At 42.5% G+C, this 23,767-nt stretch overlaps 1 protein-coding gene across 1 annotated transcript in view; it reads right to left on the bottom strand.

The window, feature by feature from the left end:
• zte38 (zebrafish testis-expressed 38) overlaps positions 1-23,767 on the bottom strand; it is a 51,604-nt gene that overhangs the window by 25,183 nt on the left and 2,654 nt on the right. The window contains exons 2-6 of the mRNA XM_080195400.1: positions 19,058-19,152; positions 14,970-15,114; positions 12,942-13,005; positions 8,360-8,396; positions 2,112-2,132 (exon numbers count right to left, since the gene is read on the bottom strand). Coding sequence (XP_080051526.1) covers positions 2,112-2,132; positions 8,360-8,396; positions 12,942-13,005; positions 14,970-15,114; positions 19,058-19,105 — 315 coding nt within the window. The 5' untranslated portion in view covers positions 19,106-19,152. The remainder of the gene's footprint in view (positions 1-2,111; positions 2,133-8,359; positions 8,397-12,941; positions 13,006-14,969; positions 15,115-19,057; positions 19,153-23,767) is intronic.

Below are 23,767 nucleotides of genomic sequence, written 5' to 3'. Positions count from 1 at the left end.
ATTCTATGGCAATCTTTTAGACTTTTTCTCTATAATTCCTGTTCAACAGCCAGCCTGTTTGTGAGGCTTCCCAAGTCTGTTGGGTGGAAAAACCTGTGCAGCACTAATGTGCAGCTGAAAAGTAGGTAGGTCTAATTTTGAGGTTCAGGGGAAGATTAAGGGTTAAAGATTTTGGAAGTCGTGAGTAGTAGTTTACAGGGGAGGGGTTTTACAGGATAACTTTTTGGTATGTGAGGAAACATTCTCGTTCATGCTGGCCCACAAGCAAGTTGTAAAGGCCCTTATATAATGGACTTAAGCATTTCTCATCATCTTTTACATAGTTGGTTTCCCAAGATTAATTAAAAATAGAAATTACGTCCTTAAGAGTATTCAATGACCAATCCACCTCCTGAGAGCAGACTGTTTGCCCAGAATTCGGCAGTTTTAAGGTTACGAAATTCTTAAAATTTTATCCTCTCGCCTGATGCAATCCCATCAGCTTTGGGGAGTCAATCGCCAATAAGCTTAGGCTCACCCATGCTTCAGCTGGTTTGCAGTGAATAGCTGGTTCCTACAAACCAATAAGATTACAGACTTAGTTTGTGTTGAGTAACTGATTCAGCTGGTGTAGCAACCGAGACACAAGCAAACCTATGTTTAAACAGAGGGACATTAGCTATGATTTCCAATTAGGATCTGGTGGCCTCTGCTGGAGATGCATTTGTGTTGACATTGGATGAAGGCAAGATTAAACACTACTGTGATCTCCTCATGGTTAAGTTGCCTACTCATGCACTGACTTGTCTCACACATTAAGAATAGCCACTTGAGGGTGACAAAGCGAGGAATCAACACCTTCAAGAGAGGAGAAAGGGAGAAAAATATTTGGGAAAGAGGAGAAAAAATTGAGGGACTTTGTACTTACAACCAGAAAAAAAAGGCATGTAAGTGCAATATTCGATGCAGGTGTTAAAAGTTGCCATACATACAACTCCTTCAGTATAATATTTAGAAACTGGACAATTTGTTGACATAATAAAAGTAAACTTTAGTGCAGTACTTAATGTCCCATAAAATTACTTGTTTTCTTTTAAAATAAACATTAACATATCAAACACTATTCATAAATAAAAACAGAAAATTGTGGAAATCAGCATTAGGTTTGCCAGATCCGTAAAGGAAAAAGAACTTGCACTCATAGAGTGCCTCTTATTACATCAAGATATCCAAAAATGCTTACAGCCAATGCATTAGTTATAATTGTAATGTCGTTTCGTAGGCAAAACATCAGTCAACTTGTGTCTCAGAAACAGCAATTAAATAATTACTACATAATCTGTTATTGACAGTGTTGATTCAGGGATAAATATCAGCCAGGATATGAGGTGAAATTCTCTGCTCTTCTCCGACTATTGCCATGAAATCTTTTACGTCCACTTGAGGAGACTGCGGGGACTTTGAGTTTCATAGAAAAATCACTGCAGTGCAGAAGGAGGCCATTTGGCTCATTGAATCTGCACCAACAACAATCCCACTCAGGCGTTATCCCTGTAACCTCACGTATCCATCTTGCTAATCCCCCTGACTCAAAGGGGCAATTTAGTGTGGACAATCAACTAATCCGCACATCTTTGAATTGCGGGAGGAAACCAGAGCCCCCGGAGGAAATCCACGCAGACATGGGGAGAACATGCAAGCTCCACATAGTCAGCTGAGACCAGAATCAAACCCGGGTCCCTGGTACTAAAGTGAGGCTGCAGTGCTAACCTCTCTGCCACTGTGCTGCCCTCAATAATGATATCTGATCTGAAAAATTTTGTACTCTTTTGAACAAAACTTTAAACCATCTTTTCTTTTTATGGTTACAGACAAACATGTTGTGTCCTTCCAACATTTCCAATTGCACTGTATTTTCCAACATGGTCATTTTTTCATTTTCAGTCTTATTTAGGAATTATTTTATTAATAGTTTCAGGAGTGCAATGTCACTACTGTATCAATTTTCATCCACTTTGCCTTGTTGAATAAGACCAGATACCAAAATACTGATCTTAGAAATCTGAATACATTCCTAACTTTCAAAATCTTATGTCTAATAACAAACATGGAAACTTTTGAAATGTACTTACTCCCAGAATGATTGTTCGCAGCTATTAATGAATAAAAAACATTTTAAAAACTTGTTTGTATATGATCTGATGAATAAATAATTACTATGCATGTAAAATTGTGACATTTAAATTAATCTTTATGAACTGAAATGAAATAGACATAGGGCAGCATTTTTCCTACATTTGGCAAAGTTTGATGGCATGTGGGAAAATTGCCTTTTAGCTTGCTGCTGGTGATAGTGGATTTTCACATGTATTGTTACGTGCTTGAAAAAAAATTTCTTCATGGAATTCACCACCCCATCATCATCTGAGCACTTTAATCATGGAGGCGCTCCATTTAAATGGATCTTGTTGGTTCAAGGCTGGCTACTCATGGCTGTAAGGAAATTTGACCCCAGGTTTGCAGATGCTTCCTTCACCAGACTACAGGATGAACTAGAGACGCGCCATGATGTCCTCCACCCTTGTACAGGGAGGAGGCCAGCCAGCAAGGATACCATCTGAGCATGGGAGGTGGTAGTGGTGGTCAATGCCAATGCATTGTAGAGGAGGACAGGCATCTAGAAAAGGATGAATCATCTCCACCGTTCTGTCAGGGTAAGTCTTTCTCTCCCATCAGTCTCAACTCTCTCACACCCATTACACATCCACAGGGAGCTCACTCATCTACAGATCAACAGACACCATCACTCGCTCTCCCATACGTTCATCTCCCCTGTAGGTCATCTTCTCACTACTCCTATACACCATCCACATATGCCAAGCATCCTTACAATTTGCCCTGGCACATGACCTGCTTATACTCTTTTCATCTGTTTTCATGCAGGACAAGCCGGCACATAACAAGGAGAGATCCCAGACAGATTACAGGGATGCTCCAGTTTAAAGTCCTCTCCGACTTTGAGGAAACAGCTCTCCAGTTGGTCAGAGAGGAGGGCAACCACTCCTGTGCCAATGGTGAAATGGACGGTGAAAAACCAAGTGAGGGTCCTGTACAAAATAACCCATCACACAGAACTGACGTGAGTCATGTCTTCTGTGTCTGAAGGCCCCTGCCATGCACGAATAAAATCTCCCTTCTCTTGTAGGCACATCACAGGAGCAGCCAAGCAAGTCCACCAGCCAGGTCCAAGAGAGCTATGACACCAGCCAAGATGTTTTCTTGGACATTGAAGAACGATCACAGATTTCATAAATACCCTCTACCAGCAGAAGAGAGGCACAGCTCAGAGGGACTTAGGTCACAGACAGGTGAGCGCCTCACTTTCGCTGATCCACAGAAGGATATCCCAGGGTGCCAGCATGTGGAGGATTGTAGAGGCCATGAATCTATGGAGGCTCTGTCAGATAACGTGCGTCTGGACTACGTCATGTTTCAGTTGCTGGAACTCCAAAGGCAAAGTCTGGAACATCAGGAAGGAAATGTTAGCTACACTCCTCAGATTGAAAGTCAGAATTGAAGAATCCTAATTGATTCCGTCTGAGGAGATAGTGCCAACACTCCTAGGCACTCAGGTAAACACAGCTAGGGCAGTGGACACAGTGGAGATCTTGGTGCAAGACCTTCTGCCCTGCACTTTTGCAGGTCAAGCACTCCATGGTGCAGGCAATTGTGGACATTCATGAGTGTAAATGTTAGAGGATGGTGGGGCTTCTTGAGCTCATTCCAGTTGCCCTTCAATCCCAAGGGTAAGCCAGAGGCCCTCATACACACATAGGGCAGAGGAACAGCTTTTGCACAACCCAGGTGGCTCCAGGAATATCCAGCCCATTCAAATTTCCTCTTCCCAGCAACTTCAGATCCACAGGCTGAGGAGGATTGCACTGTCACACATGACCCCAAAGCAGCCTGGGACACTCCAGGGCTCAGCCTTCCAGAGGACACAGGCCAAGATCATTATAGACAACAGGGTATGGCAGACAGCAGGCTGCCTCCACCTCTGCTGTGAGTGCACCAAGATATAGCAGCAGGGTTAGAAAGGTTAAAAATGTCTAGTAGCACAGAATGAGCACAGGTGTTAGGCATTTGTAGATATCATCTGTGAATAAACTTCCACCATTTCACCCTTTCCACGGCTCTTTAGTTGTTCTGATGAATGTCTTCCTGTGGTGCAAACCAGAAAACTTGATTCCTGTACCAAAGAAAGGCTGGATACTCAGTCCAGTTCCTCCATTGGCTAAGGTAGCCAGCACTTTCGTGGTTGTTTCTTGTTGGGAATGAGGATGCCTCCCACAATGCTTAGGGCTATCATCACTGATCCCAGTCATTGCCCATGTATGCTCTCTGTACGTGTTGTCCTGCTGCTTGCCTCATAAAATTTTAGTCTTAGCCTATGGTGACACAATCTCAAGGGCACAGATCACCAAGGAAGGTCTTAAATCAGGAGAGGTGAAACTCTTCATGTGACATTGTCATGATATGACCTTGGCCACTGACAGTAAGCGAGCTGCCATCAGCCAGATAGGAGTCAGATATTCCCAGTAGGTTCTATGCACTGACCCATAGCAAGTCATCATCACCTACCCGAAATGTGGGGATTATGGACATCCAACCACTCCCTTCCCACAAAACAAGTTTTATCAGTGAGGGTGTGTGCTGACAGCAGTTGGATAGGAGAGCAATACTCATAAAGGGACATTAGAATGTTAGAACGTGCTCAGTGGTCATCTCATCACCATCCATAAATGGGGAGGCCACTGCCACAGCCTCATGGCCGACATCCTCCCCCTCCAGTACCTCATCTTCCATCATTTTTGACACATTTCCTCGGCATCCTGCTCAACCGACAAAATGTGCTGTTCCTCCATCCCTTCATCAGGCAGATCCTCCCGCCATTTAAGCATAGGTTGTGATGAACACAACAGACCACCATGATGTGTGACACCCTGAGATCTATACTGCAGGGCTCCACCTGATCGGTCCAGGCACCAGAATTTTACTTTCGGCGTCCCTGTGGTTGCTCCACCAAAATACAAGTAGTAGCATGAATCTCATTGTATCTCATCTCAGCTGCACTGTGGTCACTGCACAGGCATCATCAGCTATGTCCTCAATAGGTATCCCCTGACCCTGAGAGGCTAACCCTGTACCTGCTACAAACCCTCAGTCAATGGTGTGCACGGAAACCATAGGGATTTGAGAGTGGCTTAGGATGTACGAGTCATACACAGTCTCTGGGAAGCGGTTTGAGTGGTTGCAGACCAGCTGAACATTTAAGGAGTGGATGTCCTTACATTTCACAACCGCACTCCTTAATGTCAAGGGGACTATATGAATGCAGTTGATGGCACCCTATACCTGTAGAAAGTCAGACATCTGGGCAAACTCTGTGGCTCTTGCACCCTTGTTTACCCGATCAAAATAGATCTGGTTGTTTGCTCTAGTGAAAAGTGCATCTGGATGCACTTACATGTGGAGGCTTGCAAGAATGCTGTCACCCGGACAGTGTCGGAAGGAGCCAGTTGCGTAAAAATTGAGGGTAGCTGTGACTTCCAACGCCACAGGCAATGGGTGCCCTTCAAGTCTCCATGGTGTCAAATCCTGTAGAAGGGTGCATAAGTGAGCCACCAGTTCTCTTGACAGGTGAAGTCTTTGCCAACACTGGTTGTCACTCATCTTAAGGAAGGTCAGGCACTGTCTATATACCCTGGGTTATGGAAGATATTTCTGAACAAACGTTCTCTGGAGTACCTCCTACACCTGCGAAGAGAATCCGCCATCCCTTCCTCCTCAGGGTTCTCCTTATTCCTCTGGAGAGCAAGACACCTCTGTTGACATTTTCTCTCCTCTCTATGCACGAGAAGAGTGATAGCCAGTTCCACAGGCTCCAAGTTGATGGTTAGTTTTTGTGTCCAAGTGTTCATCTTTTGCCTAGTCAGAACATAAGAACATAAGAAATAGGAGCAGGAGTAGGCCATCTGGCCCTTCGAGCCTGCCCCGCCATTCAATAAGATCATGGCTGATCTGTCGTGGCTCAGTTCCACATTCCCGCCCTCTCCCCATAACCCTTAATCCCCTCTCTTATCAAAAACCCATCAACCCACTTCTTAAAAATATTTAGCGAGGTAGCCTCCACCACTTCAACGGGCAGAGAATTCCAGAGATTCACCACCCTTTGAGTGAAGAAATTCTTCCTCAACTCCGTTCTAAACCGCCCCCCCTTTATCTTGAGGCTGTGCCCCCTAGTCCTACTGTCCTTTCTGAGCGGGAAGAGTCTCTCCACCTCTATCCTATCCATCCCATTCATTATCTTACACGTCTCCATGAGATCTCCCCTCATTCTTCTAAACTCTAACGAGTACAAGCCTAGTTTATTCAGCCTCTCCTCATAGCTCAACCCCCTCAACTCCGGCATCAGCCTAGTAAACCTCCTCTGCACTCCCTCCAAGGCCAAAATATCCTTACGTAAGTACGGCGCCCAAAACTGCACACAGTACTCCAGCTGCGGCCTCACCAATGCCCTATATAGCCTCAGCAAGACCTCCCTACTTTTATATTCAATCCCCCTCGCTATGAAGGCCAGCATCCCATTCGCCTTCCTGACCACCTGCTGCACCTGCAAGCTGGGTTTTTGCGACTCATGCACAAGGACCCCGAGGTCCCTCTGCACTGTCGCCTGCTGCAGTTTTTCTCCACGTAAGTAATAATCCTTCCTACCATTATTCCTACCAAAGTGTACCACCTCTCAGTAGCTGTGTCTCAATGGTCTGTGACAAAACATACCTCAGCATACATCTGATGGGTTGGAGTGCTCTCCTGAACAGTGTACCCTTGCTCACTGTTGAAGAGGGTATATACGCTTCCCCGCTCAGTCAATGATGTGCATGGAAACCATAGCAGTCACTGTGGAGGTCAGTGCCACTCACATACATCAGTGGTGATTTAGTGGGCACAAATGAGTGAGCAGTCAGATTACAGGCAGGTTCATTGAGTTGTAGCTGAACAATCTTGAGCTGAAATGACTGACATGCTTCATCATTAGATTTGACCTTGTCAGTAATGAGTTTGCAGCCCCCGCTGCCCATGAGTGGAATTGAAAGTCTGTAATGACTGGTCAACCACCCATCCACCGCAGTGGACCAGGCTTCCCTTCTCAATGTCAGGGCAGTCCAAGAAGACAGACACCTAGCACCAGAAGAAAGCAGCCCCAGGAAAGATCACTTTACCACTTGGCTGGCTTTCCCTTCTGGTACCAACTCCTTCCCCCTTTTCTGGCCCCAAATCTTTTACCCTTTCTGGCCCTGAAGCCTTTGCTGCAGTTCCATTGCCCTTTTCCCAGGTTCCATTGTCCTGGTGCCTTCACCTGGCACTTCCCGTGCCTTCACCCCTAGTCCCTGAGCCCCTCAGCCTGGTGTCTGCCCTTGGGCACTGCCACTTCTTGCACTGGTGTCTTTGCCGATACCCTGAGGCCTTAGCCAGTAACCCCCTCATCTCTCCCGGTATCCCTGAGACCTTTGGGGTCCCTGAAGCCTGTCCTGCTTCACTAAAGTATTTTCTCATTGCCCTCTCGCCCCTCTGGCGCAGCTGTATCACTTTGTGAGCTATGCACTCACCTCTGAACTCCTCTGAGAGGTCAATTCATCAGGTGCGAGCCTTTTGAAAGCATTTGGTGCCTTCATAAAGTCACATTGAGTTTTGTAAAGTATTTGTTGCAGAGGCAGCATGATTTAACAACATTTTTCTATTTTTTGTACAGTTGTAAAGATTCTAGGTTTCAGGTGCTGTCTTGATGTTATGAACCTTCCACACACCTGATGAAGGAACACCGTTTCCGAAAACTTGTGGGACTCCTATCAAATAAACTGGTTGGACTTTAACTTGGTGTTGTGAGATGTCTTACTATTGATGTTATGCTGCCATAGGTGGACCTTTGAATGTGGAGGGGGGTGGGGGGGGGGGGGGGGGGGGGGGCGGTGATGTGGGAATGGTTGCTGCAGGGGAGCCCAATAACGTGATGCAGATGAATGGAAATGAGGTTCCTGACATTGCATAACAGGAAACTTGTTACATTACCAGTGGGGTGAGGGACGATCACGGAGAGATTCCTCACTAGTGTAAATTGTGGGATTTTCTGCTCCTGTCGCCAACCCCTCCCCCCAAAAAAAGTGAAAATGTTAAAATACAATTTTGTATTTATGTTACTGACACCATTCAAAACTAAATTATTAAAAATTATGCATTTAAAATTGCTGGAAAACATGTTCCAAATTTATAAAAAGAAATATTAAGAAATAATTGTGTGTCAAATACAAAATTAACTTACAAATTTTCTCTCCAAAGCATCAAAGCATCCCATCATCCTGGAAGAAAAAAATATTTAAATTACTATGTTCAAAAAAGTGAGTGAAAATGCTGAAAAAAATGTGAATATTCCAGATCAATATTTCAGTTCATATAGATTGTTAATCTCCTAACTCAGTATTTTCTGCCAATACAATTGTATAAATAATTGTATTTCAGAGCATTACCGAAATACAATGGGGGTGATTCTCCCATTCCGGGAGATTCTAGTGGCACCTGATGCATAGGATCTGCTCTGATGGTCATGTCCCGATAATGTTGCCCAGTGCCGGATTTTGGGCGGCGTCAGCTCCGCGCCGGAAATAGCACGGAGCTTCATTATCAATGCAGGATGTCATTTCCCTACAATTTAAATAGAATTAGTGGACTGAAATCTCTCAAGCCATCAGACGCTGAAGAAGCAGTGCAGGTGCCTGGACATATGGGGTTGCCATACATCAGGAAGGGTGTCCAAAATATCTGTGCCTTTCTGTGCTGTGCACAATATAGTGCAGATTGTAGCTGCAGGAGAAGCAAGTTGCACCTTCAGATGAGGAGGTGGTCTGATGTGGTGAGCAGCTTCTTAGTTAACTGCTAGGGATGGCTGGGACAGATATACTCAAACTTCAGGCATGTTTTAGCAAATTTACCCCCGATTCCTCAAACCCTGCGCACCATCTATAAAGACAAGTCAGGATGATGGAATACCCATAACTGCCTAATTGCAGCTTCAATGCCACACAAGAAGTTTGACACCACTGAGGACAAAGCAGCCCTCTTGATTAGTCCCCATTCATCAACTTAAATATTCACTCCCTCTTTACTGGCACACTGTGGCTGAACCATCTACAACATGCAACCTCCTAAAAGTTCTTCTACATCACCTTCCAAACCTGTAACTTTTAGCACTTAATAGAACAAAGGCAGCAAGCACTCAGAAACACCACCACCTGTAAGTTTCCCCCCAGATCACATGCCAACTTTACTTGGAACTAGATCACCAGTCCATCACTGTTGCTCGGTCAAAATCTTGGAACCCCCTCCATAACACCAATGTGGTTCAAGAAGGTAGTTTACCATCAGATTTTCAATGCCAATTAGGAATTGGCAATAAAGGCCTTTGCTATTAATGTCCACCCCATGAGCAAATTTTTAAAAACCTGATTCAGTGCAACCATGTGGTCTACAAATGTTGATACTAGTGTATCCTACCACTGCAACACAAAGCAGTTCTGTATCTCTCTCACTAACATCCATTGCTTCTCTTCCACAGTTTGTTTCCATGTGTGCAAGGGCAAACTGGCTATCAAATAAAAATCAAATCAGAAGGTTGCATGTGGCACTCTGAATGTGCACAAAATCAATGGGGAGTGGAAACACTGAGTCGAGCATGTACTTCCATGTTCCCTTTTCCATCTTAATTCTCATGGCCCAACTGCACTTTCTTTTGAGCCAATAGCAGAAGAGCGCCTTGTTGCACTTTGGTGAGCTACTCAATGTCCATGGTGAGGTTATCCTCCATTATGTTGGCATAATGATTTTGCAGTCAAATAGTCAGGGCCAACATGCACTTAGTCGCTTGCTGTGCCGAACCTCCATTCAATTAGCCATTCCTTCAATGGAAGTAGAAATCAGTGCAAAGGCCTGAGATATAATGGCATTCGTGGTAGAGATGGTCTTCTCTAACTTATTTTCAGAAGTGCACTATGCCTTTGGGAATGCTGAGGGCTTTGCACATTTTCTGTTGCTGCACCAGAATAGCCCTCTTCATCAATAATCCACAATGCTCAGTGTTCGCCTTCCGTGGAGCATAGGTTGGTAGGTGTTTGCCAAGGACACTCCACTGCTTTCTCTCTCTCTCCAATATCTGTTCCTGCTCACTTTTAATGTATGCCTCACTACATAGTAGCACAATTACCTGTCTTGATGCCCTAATATAGCTGATGGAAATGAACATAAGGCTCATGGTACACATCACTTGGGGGCAGTTTGTCCTCTTTTGGCATCAGTTCCCGTGGAATGCTTGCAGCCCTTGTGGGTCATGAAAGACAGAGGGGAAATTATGTCTCTCTCTCCAGCTGCAGAACCAGTGTGAGCCCTGCTTTGCTTCTGTTGGAGAAGGCTCACTAAATTAAGTCTCCATCGGGTACTTAATTGGCCAGCGTCAGGCCTTCCAAGGGATTAAAGATCCTGGGCCAGAAATTCTGTGTCCCCCTCAACACCCCCCGCTGTCAAAAGCCTCCAGCTGATCAGTAGCCAGCAATTCACTGTGGACATCAGTACCATTAGGCACAAGGCAGCAGCCAGTAATTCATCCTCTGAATCAATGGGGAACCCTGGACCAAAGGTGTGAAGGCAGACTGGGGGTTGCAGAACGGGGGTCGTGGGAGATGCAAGGACAGGTGATGTCTTTCTATGGTCCTCTGCTTTCCAATGCTGGGTATCTCAATCATGCACCGAATGCCTTTGAAAAGAGGACTCTTCCCAGAAGCCTGCGAGCAAACCCGTGGTTTACTTTTCAGGCTTACCAAGTGGCGCTTTTTCTGGGGCTGCTGAATTATTGCCTTCTAACATCAATTTGATTTGATTTATTATTGTCACATGTATTAGTATACAGTGAAAAGAATTGTTTCTTGCATACTATACAAAGCATACCATTCACAGAGAAGGAAAGGAGAGAATGCAGAATGTGGTGTTACAGTCATAGCTAGGGTGTAGAGAAAAATCAATTTAGTGCAAGGTAGGTCTATTCAAAAGTCTGACAGCAGCAGGGAAGAAGCTGTTCTTCAGTCAGCTGGTACGTGACTTCAGACTTTTGTATTTTTTTCCCAATGGAAGAGAGTATATGGCCAGGGTGAGAGGAGCCCTTAACTATGCTGGCTGCTTTTCCAAGCCAGTGGAAAGTGTAGACAGAGTCAATGGATGGGAGGCTAGTTTGCGTGATGGACTGGGCTACATTCGTGACCTTTTGTAGTTTCTTGTGCTCTTCGCCACACCAGGAGCCATACCAAGCTGTGATACAACCAGAAAGAATGCTTTCTATGATGCGTCTGTAAAAGTTGATGACAGTGTAGAAGACATGCCAATTTTCCTTTGTCTTCTGAGAAAGCAAAGACATTGGTGGGCTTTCTTAACTATAGTGTTGGGGGGAGGGGGGAGGGGGTGGGAGGAGACCAGGACAGGTTGTTGGTGATCTGGACACCTAAAAACTTGAAGTTCTTGACCATTTCCACTTCATCCCCATTGATGTAGACAGGGACATATTCTTCACTACGCTTCCTGAAGTCAATGACTATCTCCTTCGTTTTGTTGATATTGAGGGAGAGATTATTGTTGTTGCACCAGATTCTCTATCTTATTCCTGTACTCAAGTCAACATATCACAGAATCATAGCACAGAAGGAGACCATTGTGTCTGCAGTGGCTCGCTGAATGAGCCATTCTCCTAATGCCACCCCTTGTCTTTATCCAAAACCTGCATGTTCTTCCCTTTCAGATAATAATCCATCACCCCCTTGATCAGCAAAAGTTTAAGCCATGTGGTTCTGTGATATCTCATTCTGTCACTCAATAACTGGAAGACCCCCATTTTGCCATCACCATGTATGTAGGCCTCTGCTCATCTCCAGTGCATTCTCCTTTGCAGCAGTCAGGATTACGATGACTAGTGAACCACCTCTGCCGTTCCCTTGTTTTCTGCATTCTCTTCTGCAAGGAGAGAAGGAAAAGACTTATAAGTATGAGAAATGGAACATGTTGAGGATGAAAGGGCACTTTTTGAGAAGATTATTAGGATAGAAGAGTGTGATATAACAATAAAATGAAAATGAATGTCATTGCTGGGTGGTCAGATCAAGATGTGAGTAAGTCTGCTGTTCTGAGGAATGCTATGCAGGAGAATGCTGGGGAAATCAGGGTGCAAGAATTTGCACTTTGAACTGGCATTTCAATCACCTTTCTTGCCCTGATGAAGTTATTGTGGCAATGTATTCGAGGATCAGAGCATGAATGTTGACATCTTCTGCCACTTCTAACCATGTCTGCTTGGTTTCTGAAGCAGACTTCTTCCTCCTGTCTCCTGATTTCAGGACATTACTGCAGGAACCACAGTATGATATACAGGGATGCACTTGAGAACTGTAGTGAAGACATGACTTTTTGACACATCTTCATCCTCATAGAAGATGGTCAAATGGTTGGCTCTCTCTTGACAATTGTAGATTGTTTCCATTCTGACCCTTGCAGGATTCCTTTGAATAGTGAAGTTTCAAGAGTCAAGTAGGGATCATCATCATATCTGCCCACTCTAATCAGTTGGGAAACTTTGAAGTAGAATGATAATGCTGCGGCTCAGATAAAAAAAAACCTCTGAAAAACCTGCTGCATCACTGGTCTTCCTTCATTATGAGGGGGCTAAAACATTACAATGTAGCCCAATGTTTTACAATGAGTCAACTGAGTTTAATACTGAAAAAGTGATGAAATGTAAAAAGATAATTTAACTAATTTTTAAAAAAATCATTTAATTATATGTTTTATTGCTACGTAAGATAAAGTGTACTGACCATTTTACTACTTTAGATGCTCCAGGAAACCGACTGTCTTCACGCAGAATTTTTACACACATACCTAAGAAATTAACTTACAATTATCTAAATTAACAGTTTTAAAAAATTCAAGTGTTTGCAATATTCAGTATATAATGAATCATGTATTTTTTAATTGCTGCATCTAGTTAGGACCAAACACCATTAAAATCATCATGGTATAAATAAATATTTGTAATTTACAAGAGCTAATTAACCATTATTGCAAGCTTATTGATGACATGCAACAATAATTTTAATCAGACAAGAATTGATGCTGAGTTGAAAGATGAAGCACTTGGATAGATGACAAAAGCTTATTAAACAGGCAGGTTTTAATGAGAGTTTAAAGAAGAAATGGGCAGTGGAGAAGGGTTTCAGAGGTAATAGAGAACAGGCAATTGGAGTCTGAAGGCACATCCATCAATGGGAGGTGGTGGAAACTAGTAATCCAGAGACCCAGGGACATTCTCTGGGGACCAGGGTTCGAATCCCATCATGGCAGATGGTGAAATTTGAATTCAATAAAAATCTGAAATTAGGAGTTTAATGATGACCATGTATCCATTGTCGATTGTCGTAAAAATCCATCTAGTCCATTAATGTCCTTTAGGAAAGGGAATCTGCCTTTCTTAACTAGCATAGCCTACATACCATGGGCAGCACAGTGGCACAGTAATTAGTACTGCTGCTTCACAGTGCCAGGCACCCGGGTTCAATTCCCGGTTTGGGTCACAGCCTGTGTGGAGTTTGCACATTCTCCCTGTGTCTGCGTGGGTTTCCTCCAGGTGTTCCAGTTTCCTCCCACATTCTGAAAGATGTGCTGATTAAGTGCATTGACCCGAACAGACACCGAACTGCGGTGACTAGGGAATTTCACAGTAACTTCATTGCAGTGTTAATGTAAGCCTTACTTGCGATTAATAATAAATAAACTTTTTTTTACTTCAATGTGACTACAGCTGACTCTTAAATGCCCTTTGAAATGGCCCAGCAAGCCATTTAGTTCAAGGGCAATTTGGGATGGGTAATAAATACTGTCCACATTGCCTATCCCATGAATGAATAAAAAAAAATTGTAGGATTAAAAGTTTGCAGATCACGGTAAATCTAATTAGGAGTAAAAGAATGTGCTGTAGGAGAGGTTGGAGGAGACTATAAAAATGTGGAGGGACAAGACTATCAAGAGGTTTTAAGACAAGGATGAGAGTTTTGAATTTGATGCGTTGGAGGACCAGCAAAGGTAGTGATAGGAAGCGCACAAACATTGAACAGGTGGGTCTGGATCAGTTTGCCCTTGATCTGCACCTGATTTTTCGAAGAAATCTTAGTATTATGCCTTCATACATTCAACTGAATGAAATTAGCATTGCTACACCCAATTTAGGCACTGTCAATTGCAGACACTCAAAAGCACAGAGATGTTCCATATACCTTACTCTTCAGGAGGAAAATAGGAGCAAAGGAATAGCAGCCATTTTTGGCCATGCAATCCATTCATTTTTTAGGAGCCATTGCAGAACAGAGCAGAGAAAAATTGGCCAGATAATGGACATGCCAATAAACTGGCTATAAATTAATTAAAATGTTTCAAAGGAAAATGTGACATAAGTGTTACAAAATAAAGAGGACACATTAACTGAAGAATTTAACAGTAAATTTAACATCCATCCTGATAATAATGGCTTGAACAATATCCATTGGCAACTTTGCGGAGGATTAACACAGTAAACGAAAAGCAATTAATAAACAAGATCTGTTGGAAATTATATTCCATTGCCATATAACTCAATGAGGGAATAAATCTCCAGGCCAGTGCAAATAATAGAGGTTTCTAATTTATTTTTATTCAGCAAACTAAATTTCCAAATAACTTGAAGCATTTCTATTTTAGCTCCATGTTCTTCCAATCATTGCCTTCAAATATGCAGTACTTTGCATAATCACATCATTGGTGTGACATCAAAGGAATAACAAAATGTTACTTTAAATTAGTAAAATGCTTACCTTCCAAATATCGTGTTCTATAAGCATCTTCGGGAAATATTCCACGCAGATATGTAATGCATGATACTCCCAAAGCCATCATTCTCTTAATGAAAACAAGGGATTGATGTTGTGTTGCCACATCATTGGGAAATATTGCATTCCACTAGCAGCACAAAAAGAGCAAACATTAATCAAAAAAATTGAGTAAAACTTCTGGGAACCATTCCATTTCTGGAAAAATTTCACAAACCTCTTCTTCACAAATTAATATTTATGAGACCCCAGAAATTTCTTCCTTCTTGAACAGAGGAAAAAGAAATAACTAGTAACTGAAGCAAAATACGTCTACAGGGTTTCTTTTCCATTGGAACAACAAAAGTAAATTCTAAAAGATGAGATGAAGGCTGGCAGGATACCTCTTCCCTATTGCAATCCAAACTTCAGCTCAGGGGCATTCCTGGGCTCCTCCAGAAATCCTGCTAAGTTGATGCCATAAGGCCTAGGCAGTTGTGTCAGTAACACAAGTCACAATCATGCCAAATTTTGTGAAGGGAATGTTTCCCAACAATTTGGATAGGTGACGACCGTAGGAATAGTTTTACCAAAGGGCTTGGCCTTTAGCACACTTGCTGGGAACACAAAACTGAGTGAAGCAGCAGCTGTCAAAGGTTGAAATTCATCACAAAAAAGAGAAGCTGTGTTGGTGCAGGAACATGCATTCATTATTAACAATGATATAACTGAAACATGGAAACAACACTGGTCACTTTGATATGGCAGAGTTTCAGGTACTGCCAGAGTTTTCCTGAACTAAATTTTTATGGTCAAGTGGCTGCAGGATGAAAAAAACTGGGTCCTGAATATTGAGGGGTTTAAGACATTCCAGAAGAGAAGGAAGCCAGGAAAAGGTGGAGGGAGGGGGCTAGCATGTTACACAAGAACAAAAGAACTAGGAGCAGGTTTATGCCTTCTGGCCCCTCGAGCCTGCTCCACCATTCAATAAGACCATGGCTGATCTTCTCGTGGACTCAGCTCTGCTTACCTGCCCGCTCACCATTACCCTTAATTCCTTTACTGTTCAAAAATTTATTTATCCTTGACTTATGTTAATCAAGGATGGCATTGGTGCAATAGTTAGAGATGACCTTGGTTCAGGAGCTCAGCATATTGAATCAGTTTGGATGAGATGAAGAATAGGAGTGGTCATTGAATATTTTTAAGATGGCGGTAAATACATTCTTGTTCAGCAAGGGAATTATAGATTATTGGGGTAGATGGGAATGTGGAATTCAAAACACAAAAAGGTCAGCCATGATCTCACTGAATGGCAGGGCAGACAAAAGGAGTTGAATGGCCTACTGCTGCTTCTATTTTGTATGTTCCAATGAGAATAGTCCATTTAAGAGAAGTGCCTCATAGCTCTCAGGACCTAGGTTCACTTCCTGCTTCAGGTGATTGTCTGGTTGGAATTTGCACATTCTTCCTGTATCTGCATGGGTTTCCACTGGGTGCTCTGGTTTCCTCTCATAGTTCAAAGATGTGCAAGTTGGGTGGATTAGCTGTGCTAAATTGCCCCTTAGTGTCCCAAGATGTGGTAGGTTAGATGAATCAGCCATGGTAAATACATGGAGTTACAGGATGGGAAAGATACTTTGTCAGTCGGTGCAGACTCCATGGGCCGAATGGCCTCTATGAACCTCTATTAACATAACTGAGTATCTGGAGAACTGGAGAAGCTTGGAAGACAGAGGTATGAAGATGGGTAGACTAACATCTCAATTTATGGACTGTCAGTTTGGGCCAAGGGAAGAAGATCAGAGTGAAGATAGAAAGATTATGGTGGAGCCTTGAAGAAAGTGAGTAGTTTCTTCACTCAGAATAGAAGTATAAGAGAATAAAATTATATAAAAGGATAAAAATATAGAAATGGAAATTAAGCAACAGATTGGACCTGGTTGGAGTAATTGGAAGAAATGCAGTGGAGTGTTATGTGATAGAAAAATATCACAAACTAAAAGGAAAAATCTAGAGAAGAGTTGTGAGAGTGGCCTTGCTATATAGTGCAAAAACTTAGGTAACAGAAAGAAGAGCGGAACAATGACTAGATACTAATGAAATGCAGATGCTTGAGATAGGTGTGTGAGGTGATGAGAAAGGACAAAATCAGGAACCAGCACATTAATGAAAATTGTGGGTGCATTGAAAATAATTTTGCAGAAGAAACTGAAATAGTATTGCCATCTGTTGTAGAGAGAGAGAGAGAAAATGTGGTGAAGAGAGTGATGGAGACGGGACTGGTAGGAAGAGGAGGAGTAAAGCTTAAAGGCAGATGGAATCATAGAATCCCTACAGTGCAGAAGGATGCCATTCGGCCCATCGATCCTGCACCAACAACACTCCCACCAGGTTCCATCCCAGTTACCCACATATTTATCCTCCTAATCCCCCTAACACTAAGGAGCATTTTAGCATGGCCAACCCACTTAGCCTGCACATCTTTTGAAAGATGCTGTGGTGAGAAACTTAAATATGGTGGATTGGAAGAGGAGGAGATGGGGAAGGGTGATCAACCAACATTGTGGCATCCCTTAGTGGGAGGAGCTGAAAGAAGAATGGGGCTACCATTAATGAACACATCTTTCCATAACAAACATAAATTAATTCATAGACTGTGTTAAATTATAAAATTTTGAATGTTTTTACATAAAAATTTATTCTTAATCCCAGTTCAGAACAGAAGGCTAAATTTTTTGAAAAAAAAAGTTTTGTTTCCAGTGAGAAAACTGATAGGCTGGTTTTCTCTCCACATCTTACAGTAGCCTGCCTAAAACAAAAATCAAGGGGACGCGTTTCACCTTGACGTACAGGGTGCAGGGTAAACACACCACCAAAACCCGGCTATACAGATATCAGGGTGTTATCTTTAAAGGGTGCTCTGATCATAACTGATTAAACCAGATGACCCCTCAACCTCAATTGGAGTTGGCATTTCTCTATACCACCCTTTCCCAGTCATTCCCCTCCTCCCCAACCCATCACTCGATCATTGGGCCCATCTCTGCCACCAATCCGCCCCCACAGTATGAGCCAGCATCCACATCCATCAGCCCCCACACCTCCAACAGCCATCACCAGCATCCCTTGCACTCCGTCCGCTCCCAGCTAACACCAAATCTAAATTAATCCTCTGGGTTGGCTGCATAGTGCAGAACCAAGTTGGGCATGGTGCCAACCAATGCCAAAAGGCAGTGCCAGGGCCATTGCCTGGCCACATCCCTCTCCCCAGGGGCTATCTTACCACTATGTCCCTGGGAGACCCCCACGATAGGTTCACTTCTGTGTGAACGTGTTGTAAATCAAGACAGTCTGATGTCACGTTGGTGCTGAGTCAACATACGGTGGAGGTCAATATCTGGTGAGGGGATAGGTTAATAACATTTAAATCTATTCAAATCAATGCAAAACAGGTTCATGCCTGTAATAGGCTTGAATCTGATGACATCACTGGCGAGGGGCGGGGAAGATCTTGCTGGTAAGAACTGTAACTGGATCTCGAGTTCTCATCGGCATTTGCGTGGACAGTGAACAAGGGCTCAAAATCAGCCCCAGAATCATCAACTGAAACAAAAGCAAAATATAGAAAAAGAGAAAGTGTGGGAAATAATCAGCAGAGTTAACATTTTGAATCAAATATGACTTCCCTTCAGAACTCTTAACCGAATATGTAATCATAATGAAGCGAGCAGGGCTTGCCATGATTTGCAGGGATAGCAGCTAATTCAAGTTAATTCATCCAGTTACATCATTACGCCTGGATTTAAGATGGGAAAAGTAAAATGACATGCTCTTCAATATTTTCAGACAGGAGGTACATCCAAATACATTATTTTTCATATAAAGAAATGTACTTGCATTGGTATTTGAATTGTGTAAAAATCACACTTTTATGCTTTTCTGCCAAAGAAAATGGCAATGATAAAACAGTAGCTGATACACAAAATATAACTTATAATTTAGTTTGTCTAGCATTGTGTATTGTGCTGCATGCAACATATTATGCAGTAATATCTGCTAATATTTACTCTTAGTCTGAATGAAAATATTACCCCAGATATTTGTTTCTCAGAGGCCCGCATTTGTTGTGCTGTTGCCATGGAAACAGGAAGATGTTTTTCCTAGTAGTTTCCAATGATGTGTAATCCTATAGCAGAAAGATACAACAATGTGTAACAGAAAAACTTGGATCAGTACATGTTTCTGAGAGAGCAGACTGAGTATAGCTGTATCATTTACACTCTTAGTGCTTCATAGCTTTGTTAAAAGTACAAATGATTTTGAATTACATGGCAAATAAATATGGAAATGGGCCGTTCAGCTCAGCTAGTCTGTGTTGGTGTTTATGCTCATAAACAGCAGTCCCTAATCTCATGTATCCATCACCTCAGATCCTTTTGCCTTCAACTAACAAAGTAACCTTGCTCTTAAATTCTAACATGATCTCTGCTTCTGTTATATTTCTAGTTATGCATTCCAAGATTCATGACACTGTAAAAAGATATTTACTGCTCCATCCTTAAACTTGTAGATTAAATGTTACATCTATGCTGCAAAAAAAGTTAAAGGCATTTGATATGCACAAAGAGTTCTTGCTTAAAATTTCTTGAATTAAACAGTAACAAGGATCACGCAGTACAATAACCTTTAATGCTAGAGATCAATCCTGTGGCACTTCTTCCAAAGCGTGACTGATTCCCTTGTGTCTCGATGAGCAGAAATAGAACAGTATTCATGGTGCAATATACTAGAACATCGTATAATTTGATCATTTTGCATGACTTATATCCTACTTTTTTTTAACAGTTCATTTCAACATGTTATTGGCTTTGCTGGGTGTTGTTCGGTAAGTGGTTAGTACTGCTACCTCAAAACACCAGGGACCCAGGTTCAATTCTGGCTTTGGGTGACCAACCGTGTGTAATTTGTACATCGTCTGCATGGGTTTTCTCTGGGTGCTCCAGTTTCCTCCCACAGTCCAAACGTGCAGGTTTGGTGGATTAGCCATGTTAAATTGCCCCTTAGTGTCCCAAGATGTGAGGTTAGGGGGATTAGATGGGAAAATATGTGGGGTTACGGGGATAGGGCCTGGGTGGGAAGCTCTGTCAGAGACTTGATGGGCCAAATGGCATCCTTCCGCACTGCAGGGATTCTATGAGGTTGATGTATTGATGCCTCCCAATGCTATTTTTCTCCCCTTTTGCTTTTCTTGAAAACAGGGATTAAAGATTGATTTATACCTACATGCATAAGTAAGTGATTTTTTTGCCTGTCAGAGTGAATTCTAAAAGCAAGGACCAGCGTCTATAATTACACCATTTCAGTTAATTGAATCTGAAGCAATAGTAGTAAAAACTCTGTCCAATTTCTTTCTCTTCTGAGGCCAGTCCAGGGCTCTTAAGTCAAATTTTAGGCCTCATTGCTCCCATGTAAGATCCAAGAGAATGGCCATAAGACATCTTCCATAAGGTAAAAAGCAGAAGGACTGACAGTGTAGGGAACGGAGCATTAGTGTGCTACAGAAGTGAGCGAGGAAGTGAGTGAGGGTTTAGCAGGAGAATCACTTGCAGGAGAAAGGGTAATTAGTCTATATATAGACGGAGCAAGAAAATGTGTTAATGGTGAACCCCACATTTCATAGGAGGCGGTAAACAACCTGGTCCCCCAGTGCCGTCACTATAGTTAAGAAAGCCACCAACGCCTTTACTTTCTCAGAAGACTGAGGAAATTTGGCATGTCACGTACGACTCTCACCAACTTTTACAGATGCACCATAGAAAGCATTCTTTATGGTTATATCACAATTTAACGTGGCTCCTGCTCTGCCCAAGACCGCAAGGAACTACAAAAGGTCATGAATGTAGCCCAATCCATCACGCAAACCAGTCTCCCATCCATTGACTCTGTCTACACTTCCTGCTGCCTTGGCAAAGCAGCCAGCATTAAGGTCCCCATGCACCCTGGACATTCTCTCTTCCACCTTCTTCCTTCACGAAAAAGATACTGATGTCTGAGGTGACGTAGCAACTGATTCAAGAGCAGCCTTTTCTCTGCTGTTGTCAGTCTTTTGAATGGACCTACCTCACATTAAGCTGATCTTTCTTACACCCTTGCTATGACTGTAACATTACATGCTACACTCTCTCATTTCCTTCCCTATGAGTGACATGTTTTGCCTGTATAGTGTGCAAGAAACAATACTTTTCACTGTATGTTAATATGTGTGACAATAAGTCAAACTTACCAAACTTAAATGATGAGGGAACATGATTGTAGGAGAATAAATCCCTTGAATAATTCAACACAAGTAGTAGAGCTGTTAGCTTTAACTAAAGCCTTAGAATGGAGCAAAGGGAAGGAAGTTAATGTCTATATTGACAGTCGATATGCCTCTGGGGTACTGGATTACATAACAGCTTGGAGTAGATGGGGTTTTATAACTTCTAGTGGGGAACATGTATAGCATGAGAACTTGATTAAAGATTTAATCCAAGCAGTCCCTTAGAGACAGCTGTAATAAAAGTTCAAGCTCATAAAAAGATTGAAAGTCAAGCACAGAAAGGGAACAGGTGGGCTGATAAGGCTATGAAAGATTTATTAGAACAGGTATAAACTGCAGGAGTAGCAGCACTGCAAACCAGGGAGAGTATAGATATTGATGTGAAGCAGGCACTCGAACAAGCATTAGGAGAAGAAAAGCAGGAATGGGAGAAATTTGGAAGACAGAAAGGCCAAGATGGTAAATGGAGAAGGGAAGGAAAGATAACAGCCCCAAGATAATACAGCAATCGCTGCTGAAAGTGTACCACAGATTAGCACATACAGGCAGAGACAAAATGTTTAATCTGTTAGGGGAATGTTGGTGGTGGAAACAAATGGGAAAAGATGTGGCGAAATTTTGCCAGAGGTGCCTGCAGTGTGCCCTAGTGGAATCAAATTGTCCTTGCAGGATTAAAATGGGAAGTCAACCACAAATTAAAGGAACAAGGGAAAATTACAAATGGATTTTACAAGGTCGTTACCACAGGTATAAGGAAAGACATTGTTCAGTAATTGTAGATCAGTTTACCCAATGGTAAACATTTCTGTGCAAAGATGCCACAGCCAAAACTGTAGCTCTAATATTGGCAAATGAGATAATACCTCAGTGGGAAGGCCTCTTCAGTTAGATTTTGATCAGGGAATCCACTTCATAGGGAGAGTCTTAAGAGAAGTCTGTCAAATATTAGGAACAAAACAAAGATTTCATATACCATATCATCCTCAGAGCTCAGGGATGGTGGAACGAATGAACCAAACACTGAAGAATAGTTTAGCTAATTTAGAAGTAAACAATTGGGTATGGTCTTTGCCTGTAACATTGCTGTGACAAAGGACTACTCCAGCTCAAGGAACAGGACTCACCCCTTTTCAACTGATGACAGAAAGAGCAATGCACTTCCTAGAGGAGGCAATAACAGGAGGAGAGAAACTTGAAATTAACTGAGGAGCAGTATTTCAATGGATGAGGGATTTAATAGATCATTTACATTGTCTCAAAAAGCAGGTAATCACTCAGCAGCACTAAGACTGGACGAAACTGGCAGAGGAGAATACTCCTAAGTTACCAACACCAGGAGATAAGGTAAGGAAAGTCATGACAGACAAGAAAGGGCTAGGGGCCGGTGGGAGGGACCATATGGCATGATTGTCACAGGACAAACATGTGCGCTAATCAATGAAAAGTACAGTCTGCAATGGCTGCACTTGACTCAGTTGAAACTGTATCCTAATGAGTAATCCAGTAACAATGAAATTGCCCTAGTGGATGAATGATCTTATAGGGTTATTCAGGCTTTTGTAGCTCCCTTACTGAGAAGGGAGATCATTTGGATTTGCAGAAGAGCTACTAGATTAGTCCAGATCATCGCACAAGAAGATCAAAAGGGTATTAGGAGAGGAGGTAGAAATAATTCAGATGATAAGTTTCTAACTTCAAAGCCGAAAGGCATTTTTGTTCATATTTGCAACATATTATTTGCTGGCAAAGAGTCCTAGGCTTCCATGTCATCAGACAAGTCATCATAGACTACACCCAACACAGATGACAAGCAAACTGCACATAATAGAGTGTAACGTGGTTGCTGTGCAGGTCTTTAAATAAGTTTTACTTACTTGGCATTGATCAATGGTTGAGATTTTATTTTGTAAAAAAGGGAAAAGCTGTAAAAACTGTCATGATGATTACATGTGTTTATATCTTTTCAGTATTGAATATGCAGACTTAGGCTCAGGGGAAACCAGTATCTGAGGTCCTTCAACCCTTGGGAGTTACACGTGACTACTTGCTTGTAGATGGCATACACATATGCTAGCAAGACCAAAGTGTTGGATTTGTTCACATATCCCCATCCATGCAGGGGTGGAATACCTTTACAACCATCACCTCTGACATGGTCAAAATTGGTAATATCAGCCCAAACAGTTCAGGATTTCAAATATCCTGGACACTAATACTAGGATTCAACAGCAGAGAGATGAGGGAGAAGTATCATGGCAGTGAGTCTTGTGCAGGAAGGTTAGGCCATATGAAGAGGTACATATACATCTATAACCTAAGGAAACTGCCTCCTACTTTGGTTTTAAAATAGCCAACACCAAAACTAAAAAGAACATATTGTGTGGGGAATATGGAAGACTCTGGGAGAAACTTGGGCGCAAACGAATGTAACTACACAATAAGCCAAACCAGCTGATATACCTGAATCCACCCAATAATGACC

Source organism: Carcharhinus amblyrhynchos, chromosome 9 (assembly GCF_965287045.1).
Source record: "Carcharhinus amblyrhynchos chromosome 9, sCarAmb.v2.hapA, whole genome shotgun sequence".
Classification (NCBI taxonomy): domain Eukaryota; kingdom Metazoa; phylum Chordata; class Chondrichthyes; order Carcharhiniformes; family Carcharhinidae; genus Carcharhinus; species Carcharhinus amblyrhynchos.
This window is presented reverse-complemented; position numbering and strand designations above follow the sequence as displayed.